This window comes from Zootermopsis nevadensis, unplaced genomic scaffold (assembly GCF_977971745.1).
Source record: "Zootermopsis nevadensis isolate Lab colony 2312 unplaced genomic scaffold, Znev_1.0 Znev_ptg000021l, whole genome shotgun sequence".
Lineage (NCBI taxonomy): Eukaryota > Metazoa > Arthropoda > Insecta > Blattodea > Termopsidae > Zootermopsis > Zootermopsis nevadensis.
In genome coordinates this window covers 6,305,821-6,320,166 of record NW_028259153.1, presented here as the reverse complement: position 1 = coordinate 6,320,166, position 14,346 = coordinate 6,305,821, and the positions used below count along the sequence as shown (strand labels likewise).

The 14,346-nt window shown below is 41.1% G+C and overlaps 1 protein-coding gene and 1 pseudogene across 1 annotated transcript; both read right to left on the bottom strand.

The window, feature by feature from the left end:
• Positions 1-269: 269 nt before the first annotated feature.
• LOC147873123 (SCAN domain-containing protein 3 pseudogene) lies at positions 270-1,979 on the bottom strand (annotated as a pseudogene).
• Positions 1,980-3,826: 1,847 nt separating this feature from the next.
• LOC147873122 (uncharacterized) lies at positions 3,827-4,384 on the bottom strand. The gene has a single exon (XM_087352598.1). It carries the CDS (start codon positions 4,382-4,384, stop codon positions 3,827-3,829), a length of 558 nt encoding a protein of 185 aa, XP_087208724.1.
• Between the last annotated feature and the right edge of the window lie 9,962 nt (positions 4,385-14,346).

Genomic DNA, 14,346 nt, shown 5'->3' with positions numbered 1-14,346 from the left:
TGAATCTTCGGGTAATTTCTTGACCAGCTGAGTGTCAGCTTCTCAAGTATTAAAGGTCACAGAGTCAGTTTAAAATATCATTCCTGTAGTGAGATTTCATGATAACATGATGGAGGCAGTAAGTGCCACCTAAACCTCGGTCAATTTGTTTCCCAGTCTGCTAGGGACCGGCATGGGTGTTGAGGGTCAAAGGTCTAATATGATGTATGGGATTATAGAAAAATAAATTTTTATTGAAAAAGGTATGTATCATGAAATTCAGTCAACTTCTAATGTGGCAGATGAGCCTGCTTCTTTACTAGATTCTCAATCCGTGGCTGAATTGAAGACAATGCCAAGCGCAATGGAACATGAATGTCCATATTATTTCTGTACTTAGTCTTAATGACACACTTGGTCGAAAATCCAGTCTCACAAAGTTATGTTGAGGGAAACGGAAGCAGAGTTTTAAGTGCAATTTCAGCTAGTTCGGGATATTCGCCTTTCAATTTTATCCAAAAGGAGGCAAGTGATAATGCATTTTTGAAAATATTGTTAAGCCCTTGATCAGCAGCTATCTGCAACAACTTGTCTTCCAAAGTGACCGGCAAGTCATCCTTCAGTGTAGTCAATGGATTATGGATCTATCCAGTTCCTTTCCGTGGATCTTCTTCAACAGGAAAGTGGATCTCAAAACGGTGTGCCAGGTTTGTCAGGTGTTCACTAACAACATTTTGTACAGACGAAACATTAAGCTCCTCAGCTGCATCGGCAATAGTTGTAGATAAGTTATAGAACATATCAAAGCAATTCTTTGAGACACGAGTCTTCCATGCTTTTAGCTTTCTCTTTTGTCCATCGATCTTATCCGCCGTAGTCAAACATGAATTCATTCTTCCTTGCATGGAAATGTTCAGTTCATTCAAAATTCCGAAGATATCAGCCAAATAGGCCAGCTTTGCTATCCAATCAACATTTTGAAGTAATTGTGACCAATTTGGCTTTTTTGCTTGGCAAAACTGCAAGCTCATTTCGGAGGTCAAATACTCTCGACAAAACTTTACCGCGTGACAACCAACGCACTTCGGAATGTAAAAGGAGATGTTTATGGCTAGCTCCCATTTCATCACATAATACAGCGAATAATCTTGAATTCCAAGCATTCCCTTTTATAAAATTCACAATATTAACTATGTCTGTAAGGACGCTGTTTAGTTCTGTTGATATGTTTTTGTCGCCAAACTTTCTCTATGTAGAAAACATTGCGTAGACTTACATTCGGGGGCTACTTCCTTAATTTTGGCAACAACAACTGAATGCTTGCCTGTCATTTCCGCAGCACCATTGCTACATACTCCAACGCAAAACTTTCAATTCAACCCACATTTGCCAACTATGTAGTCGTTAAGAGCTTTGGATATTTCATAACTGGTTGTATGTGTTGGTAGAGATTCCGCAAACAAAAACTCTTCCTTCAAATCGGCTTCATATTGATAGCGTACATATACCAAGAGATCATTAGTAATATCTTGATTTCTTCGAGTAATTGTGTCATTTGTTGGTGATATCTGAGCCACTTTCTTAGCAGCCGCGTCGCCAAACATTTCAAAGCAGACATCTCTGAGACAACCATTCACCAGTGTCTCGGCAATTGTAAACGGCTTCTTAGCTGTTCGAAGTGCAACCTTATAAGATGCTCGCAAAGCAGAAGTACTTATTATGTGACACATCAAAAATCTGTTTCTGACGACTTTTCAAATCAAAGCACTTCCTTTCAAATCGCCACAGATAACACACTGCGGTTTTGGTACTGCACCATCAGCCATGGCTACAAATCCGAACTCAATGTATGAAGCATCGTAATTTCGAGTAAAACTAGTGCGTATTCTTTTCATTGTAGCAGGTGGTTCAATGTTGATTACTTCGCTAGCAAATGATTGTGAAGAATCAGAATTTTCGTCGTCATTCATATTACGTTTCTTCTTAATGAACTTATCCATTGTTCCTTGCTTTGCCATCTAAACAAAAAATCCATGATACATTAATTAGTAAAATTTACTAAAACATGTATTCAAAGTTTCATATAGTTAGGGGCAATTTAATTAATGAGATTCTACTCTACACGTGTCCACAGACCGACAGACTGACATGACGGACGCCGATAACCCACCATATCACAAATGTTTTATTAAATAAATAAAGATGCGCTTAAAGTGGATCGTACATAACCTGGGAATTCTAAGATCTAAATTTTATAAATGCAATAATTATTTTTTTTCTACAAATTTAAGCGTTTAAAATTATGTATTCTTTAAAATGCTATATGTTTTAAAAATGTTGGAACCAATTTTCCTATTTGTTATATATTCTTAAGCTCCATTTATGCAGTGTTTTCAAGCTACCAATTATTCGATTAAATGGAGAGTTTAGTGTATTAATACTGCAAACTAATAAATGATTAACAAAAATCACAGGAAAGAAGAAGATAATTTCCACTAAAATGAAGTTATTATCAGTAGTAACCTGTCAAAAATTACTGTAAATTTGCAAACTCGCTATAAACTTCGAAACAGCAACAGTTGTCACAGAATACCAAAATAACTCGATTTTCTGTGACAATTGCTATGAAGTTACTTCGTAGCAACATGATCACAACTTTCATAGATACTTTTTAAAGAATTTGGCTGATTATATGTAATATGTTTATATGTTACTACGATGAAATATCACTAAAATCTCACCTCACCACTCTTTACTCATTCAGGAATTAGTAGAAAATGCATTTCTGCAGATTAAGAATGTCCGCGAAAAATTTTAAATGCGTCAAGACATGCCCACTTTGAGAAGCGCTGTAATTGACTACACGCCCAGTAACACAGAAACACTTTCAATACTACATTCTCATGCATATCTCCTCACACCACTGTTTATTCGTAAAATCCGGTTTTGTAATTTAAGGACACTTTAACTTTTTTAAACCATACCTCAGATGAGCGTGGCTGTATGCAAAGTAAGTGCTCCTTATGATGTGTGGACTCGTTACATTTTTGAATGATTTGATACTAAGTTTGGAACTGAGAAACTTTAAATGTACTTAGGATTTCATAAAAATTATATTGTGATCAGACGGATTAAAATAAATAATCGATATAATATTCACAATATGACGCAATTACACTATCTTAGCATTTCATGTTTAAACTGAGATGCAATGATAGGAATTTTATTTCTGAATTATAATATAAATCCCTGTTGTCAAGTTTGACTTGAGGTTTCACTGGATCTCATTTTTGCCTATTACAAAACGACATTGCTATTGTCTTGTCAATATTTATTATATGACTGTTACGTAAAACCATGAGGGCAAATTGTTCATAATAACCCTATTTATTTTCTGTTCAAGGATGTGGCCATTCTCTGCTGTTACTAAAATATTTGTGTCATCTGCAAATAAAATTATCTTTGATTCTTGGATATTTATTGACCGGTCGTTCATGTATAATTAAAATATTGTCGTCCCGAGAATTGAACCCTGTGGCACACCGTGATTCATTTCTGTTGAAGCTGAAACATGTCCTTCATTTGCATAGTTACTACCTTTATAGTTTATTTAAAAAACTTGTTTCCGGTGTGCTAATTAAGATACGCAATGCCTCTAACGACATATACGTATAATTTTGCTAATAAAATTTTGTGCATTAGCGAAGCAACCCGCCTCCGATTATTATTATCATTATTATTATAGATTGTTCTGTCTGACGACAGGTCCATTGTTAAAACGTGCGTTTTGGGATTCCTCTTGCATGGGCCACCCCCCCGGAAAATCACGATTTACGAAGATAAAGTGTTAGTTATTTCCTGTTACTCCTGGTGGAGCAGTGAAGACCTTCCATCTAGTTCTGTTGACAGCCAAGCGTTTCACTTCACTCCAAGTTTTACCAGCTTCCATAGCCTCTTCTTCCACCGTTCTCTTCCATGTCTTCCTCGGACGGCCCGGTCTCCGTGTTCCCTGCGGATTCCAGTCCAGTGCTGTCTTTTCAACTGGTCCAGGTTGCTTGCGCAATGTGTGGCCAATCCACCTCCACTTTCTTTCCTTAATTTGCTCGTCAATCGGTGGTTGATTTGTTATCTCCCACAGGACATCATTTGATATTATATCCGGCCACCTCACATTTATAATTTGCCGCAAACACCGGTTGGTGAAGACTTGTAACCGATTAACAATAGCTTTTGTAACCTTCCATGTTTCACAGCTATAGAGGAGAACTGACTTCACATTGCTATTGAACAGTCTAAGCTTGGTTCGTCTCGAGATGTTCTTGTTTCGCCAGACGGGATAAAGTTGAACGAAGGCTCCATTTGCCTTCTTTACATCCTCTTCTGCCCCTCCATCTTTCCCGACCATACGGCCTAGATATACAAAGGAGTCCACTTGTTCCACTTATTCTCCAAGCGCTGTTAGTTTTGTCTCATTTTCAGATGGAATTCTCATCTCCTTTGCCTTTTGGATGTTGATCTTTAACCCTGCAATCTCTGCTTCCTTTTGCAATCTTGCTAGCTTTGTGTCCATATCCTGAAATCTTTGCGAGAGCAGACAGATATCATCCGCAAAATCGAGGTCTTCGAGCCTATCTTGTATTCCCCATTGAATACCTCTTCTGCCACCTTCAACAACTTTCTTCATTACTCTATCCAAAACCAGCAAGAATAAGGTACATATATTCATTTTCACAGTCTATACACAAACTTATTTAAAATGATGTTGTTAAAATATTATAACATTTATAGTATAAAATATATTATGTTATATTTATGGCGCTCTTTTATCGTAGTACGACATTACATTATTCAGCGCTTCTATTTTTGAACGACATGTTTCGATGTTTTATGACATCATCTTCAGGTTTATATCAATCTATATTATTTTAAAACTATTATACATTTTGATGCATTGCATTTATTGATCTTTTGGTATGTTTGTAGAATTTTCCGTCTTCATAATGATCTGGTGTCTGTATTCAGACGTTCATTATCTGTGGAATTAATTTCCAAGTATTATTATGCAAATGAGTATGGAATTGACATAGGGAATAAATACAAAAAGAATAAGGTAGGTGACAAGATACGTCCCTGCCTCACCCCAGCATTTGTTTGGATAGGTTCAGTGAGTTTTCCATTGTGCAAGACTCTGCATTCATATGCTTCATACATCTCTTCCATGATATTGGTAATCTTTGATGGTATTCTATGTTCTTCCACAGTATTCCACATCACTCTCCTGTTGGCCGAATCAAACGCTTTCTCAAAATCGATAAACGTAAGGTAGAGAGTACTCCTCCATTCTGCACTCTGCTCTAGTATTATGCGGAGTGTGTTGATAAGATCGACACAACTTCGATGTTTTCTGAACCCTGCTTGCTCTTTCCTTAATTTTTCTTCCACGGATTCTTTAATTCGGTTTAGGATTATTCTTGAGAGCACTTTACTCGGTACTGACATGAGAGTGATGCCCCGCCAATTATTACAATTGGTAATATCCCCTTTCTTTGGTAACTTGACAATCAGGCCTCCAGACATCCAGTCCTTTGGTAGTTTCTCTTCTGTCCATATCTTCTCAAGCAGTGGGTGAAGTAGATTCACAGTGGTGTCGATGTCTACTTTAAGCACCTCAGGTGTAATATTATCCATTCCTGGAGCCTTTTCATTATTTATCTGTTTGAGGCTACTTTGATTTCAGCCTTTGTTGGTACATTTATACCGATTCTACAATCAGTTTCTACCACATTTTCTCGCGTCACCCCTCCGTCCTGTCGATCTCTGTTTAGGACTTCAGAGAAATATTCCTTCCATCTCTTGAGATGATCTTCTTCTGTTGTCAATAGTTGACCATCCTTACTTCTCACAGGTCTATTCTTGCTGAAGCCTTTCCTAGCTAACATCTTGGTTATACTACAGAGTTCTTTGGCATCTCCCCTTGCTGCAGCCGTCTCAGCTCTCTGGGCCTGTTCATCCACCCACATTCTCTTATCAGTTCTCACACTTCTCTTTACTAGGCGGTCAGTAATTGTGTATTCAGTTTGGATCCGGGCTTTTTGTTGCCGTGTTTTGCTCATATTTAGTTGTGCTTTGAGCTCCTTTCTATCACCTATTAACTTCCATGTATTTTCAGACATCCAATCTTTCTTAAAATAATTTTTGAAGCCCAAGACATGTTCACTCACACTGCAATAGATATCCTTAACCTGAGTCCCTGTACTTTCAATATCGGTTTCCTCTACTTCTTGTAATGCTTCATAGCGGTTTTTTTAGCTCTAAGTGAAATTCTTCTTTTTTTGCTGATGTCCTAAGTTGTTTCACATCATATCGTTGGTTCCGTTGTTCAAACCTTCTACCTGTAGCCATGATTTTTAATCGGAAGTCTGCGACAACAAGATGGTGGTCACTGCTGATATCAGCTCCGCGTTTATTCCTCACATCCATCAATAATCTTCTAAATTTTTTACTCAGTGCTATTTGATCAATTTGGTTTTCTGTTTTGTGATCCGGAGATACCCAAGTGATCTTATGGCAATTCTTATGAGGGAATATTGTACCTCCAATCACCAAATCATGGCTGGCACAAAAGTTTGCAAACATGTCTCCATTTTGATTCATTTCCCCAATGCCATGAACTCCCATTACCTGCTCCATGCCTTCATTTCTGTCCCCAACTTTTGCATTCAGATCTCCCATAACAATCAAAACATCCTTTTTGCAGGTTTTCCTGACAGTGTCATTTAGGGATTGATAGAACTCTTCTTTTAGTTCAACGTCTGAAGTTTCTGTAGGAGCATAGCACTGGATGATTGTGACATTTCGGATGTTTGTCTTAAAGCGTGCCGTCATTAACCTGTCTGATAAGGGTTGCCATTCCATAAGGCTTCTTTTTGCTCCTTTTGTCAACAAGAGACCAACTCCGTTCCTATGTTCTGCATCTTCTGCAGTAGGTCCTGAGTACAAGAATGTCAGCCCATCTTGTGTTTGCATTTCTCCAAAGTCTGGCCATCTCACTTCACTAACCCCAAGGATATCCAATCTGTCTTTCAGCATCTCCTTTGTAACCTGCTTTAATCTGCTGGTTTCTCTCAAAGTTCTCACGTTCCAAAAACCTATTTTCGTGGTCCTTTTCATTCCAAAAGTCGTCAACACTGAATCTATCCGGCTGTCTTTTTTTGCTGTTTCCGTAACAAGAAATTTTACAGGTCTGGTTGTTAGCCCTACGCCAACCCCCAGCCATCCTGGAGGACCGATGTTTTCTGTCGGGGTTGTCTCCCTTAGCTGGTAGGTCCCCATTTTAAAGCGTCGGGAACTCGCTTTTTAGCCCTTACATGACTTAGCCGTGTACACAGAGTGTACCCGTTGCCCAGGAGCCATGACGTGGACATGCATGCATCGGACTTAGTAGGAATAAATGGCATTTCCTGTGTTTTATTAGTGCACTTCCACCAGCAGGGAGTGCACCCACAGGACCACATACTACTCCTTAATAATTAAGAATGATTATATATATAAAAAACAATTATATGCTCATAAATATACAGTTAAAACACTGACTTGTTAAGAAGGCTTCCTTAATGGTGCTTACATTAGGGGGGGTGGCCTGAGTCGGCGTCTGTAAGATGTAACTCTTATAAGCGCGGTGACAAATGTGTCTCCTACAGTGAGTATCCGAAAAGTGGGCCGACGTACTTCCTCTGTTCCTTGCCTTCGTCGTATGGATCCTGTCACTTACCAAGAGAATGACGGCGATGGCCACCAAGAATCCCAGGGTAATTACTGACGGGGTATGGTCTTTCATCCCCCTCATCCTGTTTATGGCCTTTCCTTGGCCCCAGATGTTCAAAAACTGGGCCACCTCCGCCATGGCGATGCCCACTTTCTTTTTCCACTGTAATGAGAAAGTGCAAATATTTTAATCCCTGTGATTAAGATCTGCAATTGCGTATCTTGATCGATGATTTATGCGTCTCTTAAGGTCACTGTAGTACCGTGCACTTCTTATTTACCTCGGAAAAATAAGTTCTTGAACAGCGCGAACAGGCAAATTCTCGGAGACTTGACTTTCCCTCCATAATTACAATTGTCAAGGGATTGAGGAAGCTTGACTGAGACAGCTCGGTAATTCCGTCCTTGAACCTTTCTTGAATCTGGGTTCTCCCAGCAAGCCTCACTGCAAACGGAGTCGTCGTAGAGAACTTACCTGAACTGACGGTTCTGTGCTACAGACCTTGAACTTGTCCACAAAGAAGTTGCGTCTGCAAAATCCTGCCGACCTCTTTGAGATGTTCTTCCACGAAGAACATCTCAGTAATGCGAAACTAAACATCCCTTTAAGTTTGTATCATTTGTCGTGAATACTGATGTGAGTGCCTTCCTCATTCGAGCCTCCATAACGAATGTTTGGATCTCGGTTCTCTTCAGGCACTTCTGCACCATCCCTTGGGTTGGCATGGGGTCATGTCCCCTGTGTCATTCCTCCATAGTTTGCCGCTGATGCGCGGTTCTCGCCATGATTGGTCTGGTGTCTGGAGTCTTACGGGTTGGCTTGAGGGTTCAAACCTCCCAGAGTCTGCTCCCCCTGTGACGTCGTGTGTGGTGTCTGGTACCGATTATGATAATTGCCTTTGCTGTTCTGTGGGCCGGGGTTTGACCCCCGGTTCCGTTCTCCGTCTTCCTTGACTTCCAACTTGTTGAGGAAGATGAAGGCTTCCTTAATGGTGCTTACATTAGGGGGGTGGCCTGAGTTGGCGTCTGTAAGATGTAACTAATATAAGCGCGGTGACAAATGTGTCTCCTGCAGTGAATATGCCAAAAGTGGGCCGACATAGTTCCTCTGTTCCTTGCCTTCGTCGTATCGATCCTGATACAAAGCGCATCTCGTCCGGGACTGTGTCTGAGGACTCCATAGTAGCTGTTACGGCTTGTATCTAGCGATGAACCATTGTTTGGCGTAAAATGTATTGGAATATAAAAAACCTGTGAAACTCTCTTAAAGTCGCAGAAGATTGGACCCGGAAGCGACCGGGCTCTTTGAGTGCAATTTCGAATACGATGCTCCGTTAAAACGTGCGTTTTGGGGTTCCTCTTGCATGGGCCACCCCCCGGAAAATCACGATTTACGAAAATAAAGTGTACAATTCCATAAATCAGATTTATTGGTGGCATTTGAGGTTCTGACGGCGGTGAAGACGTGGCTTAGTCATCGCACTCTTGAGCCCTGAATGGCTCGAGACTCGATCTTACCGCTGGATCAAGGATCTTCTTATGCTGGGTGATGCCTAAGGCTCCCCCAGCAATTACGACTGCATAAAACGTGTAGTCGACCCAGTACTCGATTAGCTCGCAGCAACATTCCAGGATCCACACCCATTTGTAGGTATGGCATCCCCAGATGTAGCCCCGAACAATCTGAGGCACGGAACAAAACAGAAAAAATCAGAAAATAAAAACAAAGGCGAGTCTGATTACATTTCGTAACTCACAACAAAGCGATACCCGTCACATCTGAAATGAAATGTTGATTTAAGTTACGCTTTAAATGCAGATTTAATTAATAGCTGTTATATTATTGCTACTGTTTGTATTATTATTTAGTGTTGACGACAGGTCCATTATCCTGCCTATAAAGAGCTCTCCAGTCTTGCCTATTCTCAGCTTCTCGCTTTAACTCCAGAAACTTCATCTTCTGTCGTCGGTTAGCTGTATCAGTCTTCTTCCCAGTCCTCGCTTTCCTTCAACCTCGCCTTCGATGATATCACTCAGTAATCCATTCCTTCCCATAATATGTCCCAGCCAGTTAGCTTTCCTTCGTGCAATCGCCTGCAGAATGTTTCTTTGCTCGTTGACTCTCCTCAATACTTCTTCGTTGGTCACTCGATCCGTCCACCTGATCTCTATTCTTCTCCATCTAACTAACTAACTAGATGGCTTACCGAACCCGAAGGTTCATCACCGAATTAACCAAAGCCCTCCACCGGACCCTGTCCTGGGCCAACAAAATCCAGTTTCCTTCAACTCCTATCTCGGATAGATCCCGCCTGAGATTATCCTCCCATCTACGTCTAGGTCTCCCCAGCGGTCTCTTCCCTTCAGGTTTCCCAACCAGTACCCGGTGCACACCTCTTGTCCCATCCATGCGCGCTACATGTCCCGCCCATCTCACTCTTCTCGACTTAATCACCCTCACAATACTGGGGGAGCAGTACAGATTTTTAAGCTCGTCATTGTGCAGTTTTCTCCACGCCCCATCGTCTTCCCTCTTAGGCCCAAATATCCTCCTCAACACCCGATTCTCAAACACCTGCAATCTGTGTTCCTCCCTCTGAGTGAGAGACCATGTTTCGCACCCATACAAAACAACAGGCAAGATTATTGTTTTGTATACTTTAATTTTCAGGTTCTTAGAAATCAGACGGGAAGACAAAATATTTTGGACTGAGAAGTAGCAAGCATTTCCGGAATTTAGTCTCCTCCTAACTTCCTCACAAGTATCATTTTGATTTGTTATTGTTGTTCCCAAATATTTGAACTTTGTAACCCTTTCAAAGGATTTATTAGCTACCCTAAGATAATTTTGCCCGCCTGTCTTCTGATGACGAGATACTAACATGTACTTAGTTTTTTCTGAATTTACTTCCAGCCCCACTTGTCTACCAGCCTCTAGTAAAACTTCTGCGTTCCTCTTTATTGTATTTATATCGTCCCCCAATAAATTAACATCATCAGCATATGCCAATAGCTGATGTGTCCCGTTCAATTGCAAACCCTCCTGCCTACCTTGGACCTTCCTGATGGCGTATTCTAGCGCAAAGTTAAAGAGCAAGGGAGACAAAGCATCTCCTTGTTTTAGACCGTTCTTGATGAGGAATGTCTCAGATACATATTTACCTACTCGAATTTTGCTGCAGGTTTCATTTAAGCACATTTTTATTAGACCCACTAGCTTCTTTGGTATACCAAATTCAATAAGAATATTATATAGCACTTCTCTCTTCACAGAGTCATAGGCTTTTTTGAAATCTATAAATAACTGATGTACAGTCCCACCGAACTCCCATTTTTTCTCTAGTATCTGACGAATGCAAAAGATCTGATCAATCGTTGATCTGTTTCGTCTGAACCCACACTGATGATCCCCAATAGTTTCATTCGCATATGGGGTTAATCTTGCCAAAAGAATGTTGGATAGAATTTTGTATGAGGTTGATAGCAGCGATATTCCTCGGTAATTACCACACTCAGTCTTGTCCCCCTTCTTATAAATAGGAATAATTATGGATTCCTTCCATTGATGTGGCATCTCTTCCTTATCCCAAATTAACTGAATAAGCTTATGGATCCTCATATGCAACCCTTTGCCACCTGCTTTAATTAATTCGGCCGGAATCTGATCAATTCCTGGAGATTTATAACTTTTCAACTTCCCAATGGCTAGTTCCACTTCATCTAAGCTAGGTTCTGGCACCAACAGTTCAGCTGTATGCATTTTAATCTGTCTAATATCACCAGTATTATGAACATTTAAGAGCTCGCTAAAGAAATTTTTCCACCTATTCACAATTTTTATTGGATCTGCAAGCAAATTGCCACTATCATCCTTTACCAAATTAGTCTGGGGTTGATATCCTTTCTTAAAGTTATTAATGCCTCTGTACAGGTCTCTGATGTTTTTTTCCTTATTATTTGTCTCAAGTTCAGCAATTTTGCCCTTCAGGTATTCCCTTTTCTTAGTCCTAAAGGTTCTACTAGCCTCACGTCTCACGTTACATAGATTATCCGCATTTGTTTTGTTTGGGTTCTGCAACCATTGAAATTTTGTTTGCTTCCTTCGATCTATTAATTTTGAACATTCTTCATCAAACCACGGTTTATTTTGCTTTCTCCTGTAGTATCCTAGTTTCTCTTTTGCTGAAATTTTGATGCAGTTTCTGACATTTTCCCACTCCCTGTTGATGTCCACACTTTCATTATCCTCATTTGTCTCTAAAATTTGAAACCTATTCGAAATTTCAACTTGATATTGTTCCTTTGCCTCTCCCTCACTTAATTTTTTCAAATCAAATCTTTCTGTGTCAAAATTTTGTTTAGTTCGTCTACTTACTGAAAGCCGCTCCCTCACTTTTGCTACCACCAGATAATGATCAGTGTCGCAATCTGCTCCTCTGAATGATCTCACATCAATTACATTTGTCTGCCTTCTCTTATCTACTAAAACATGATCTATTTGATTGTGTGTTCTGCCATCTGGGGAAGTCCAAGTGTATTTATGAACATCACGGTGTGGAAATTTTGTACTTTTTACAATTAAATCTTTTGACGTAGCGAAGGTCACTGCTCTGACGCCATTATCATTACTAAGTGCATGGAGACTCTCGCTGCCTATTGTGGGTTTGAAGACATCCTCCCTCCCAATTTTTGCATTGAAATCTCCTAGCAGAATTTTCATGTGATACTTGCCAAATGTATCAAATACTGATTCCAATTCTTCATAAAAGCTATCCTTGATATCATCGCTTTTGTCTTCAGTTGGGGCATGAACATTAAGGACAATGATGTCGCACCAACGTCCTTCCAAAATTACGTAAGACAACCTGTCACTAACAAATTCTACTCTCTTAACTGCTGCCCTAATTCTGCTATGAACAAAAAAACCCGTCCCTAGCTGATGATTGTCATTCCCCTTTCCATAGAAAAATGTAAAATTGTCCACTGGGATCGTGCCCTCCCCCTCCCATCGCACTTCCTGCACTGCCACTAAGTCTAACTTATAATTCCCTAATTCCCTACACACTGATTTCAGTGCCCCAGCCCTATAGAGGCTCCTAATGTTCCAGGTACCAAATCTCATGTCCTTTTTCAATTGCCGTGGTCGTGCCAAAGAGTCCGTCCTGATCCGAGGCTTGGTTGATTTTTTCGTAACACATATTTTTTTTAAAGGTGAAAGGTTGTTAGCCCTACACCCAACCCCCAACCTGGAGGACCAGGGTATCACTCTTAGTCTAGCGCATCTCCTTAGACCTGTCCGGCTTGGGTGACCCTACCATGAGCCGAAGCTCAGGCCGGCATAGCCCTAAGGGTCATTTGAGCACGCAAGCCTCCTCACCCGGCAGATTGCCTTCGACAAGGTGGTGATACCTTCGAGAAGGATTCTTCTCCATCACCACATTTCAAAACTCTCCAGGTATTTCTGTTCCTTCTTCCTGAGTGTCCAAGTCTCTGCTCCATACGTAACACTTCACTAGTTTCTTCTTCATCTCCAAGCCCAACTTGCTAGTGAGAAGTATCCTCTTCTTGACGAAAGCTGCCTTGGCCATGGCTATCCTTGCTTTTACTTCCTTGGTGCATAGGGCGTCCGTCGTGACTATGCTTCCCAAGTACTTGAAATGCTCCACATTCTCCAGCTGTTGGTTTCCAACTACGACGTTCAATGGTTCTGCTCTCGGTGCTGTCCTCATTACCTTTGATTTTTCAATGTTGATTTCCATTCCATACTCTCTACCTGTTGCTGCTTGTACAGGTTTTCGATTAGTCTTCTATTTCTCCAATCAATTCCAATTCTCCGCTGCGAACCCTCTTTGTCTCGGGTCCTGCCGCACCACCGACCCCAAAAGAGGCGACTGAGGAGGGAACTAATTGTAATCGGGCGCTGTCTTTCCCTTCTTTGGGGATGAGGGCGGTGCGGTTGTGGCTCCAAGCTGTTGGTAGGATGCCAGTTATTAGGATCAGACTGTAGAGGGCACAAAGTTTTAAGGCTCCCAGGAATATTTCCAACGAAATTGGTTCCTGGGACGCGGCAGGATCAGCTAGTCGCAGACAAGGTTTGGTTCCCCACAGTCTGTCGTATAGGAGTTTGGTTTCTCCTCGCTTTTGGTCAGTGTCCATTATTACGTGTTTTTGTTATAGAGGTCTCTGGTCCTTGCATATATGGGCCCTCTTTTGTGATTTGTCCTTAGTGGCTTTGATCGACCGGAGGCGGTACTGGGTATGGCGTTGATCCCAAGTGCTCCAGGACAGTCATATATATATCTCATCGATCGTGTCCTGCGAACGACACAGATGTGCTGCCTGCTTTATTTTGTTTATGACCTCCGCTGCATCCTTAGGGCCCTCGTTGGTGATTAGCCCTTCTCTCCACTTAGCCTCGGCCTCAGTATCATCGTGGGAGTGGATTGCAGACGATCCTTTCTTGTTTCCTGTTCAGTGAACTGGGCTGCGCCACTCCGGCTAGCCATGGATGGTTGGGAAACCTCCACTGGTTCGCCTATCGCGTAGTTGTTTTTGGAAAATCAGCGCAAGCGGGACCCCATTAACCTGGGGGTGGATCTTAGC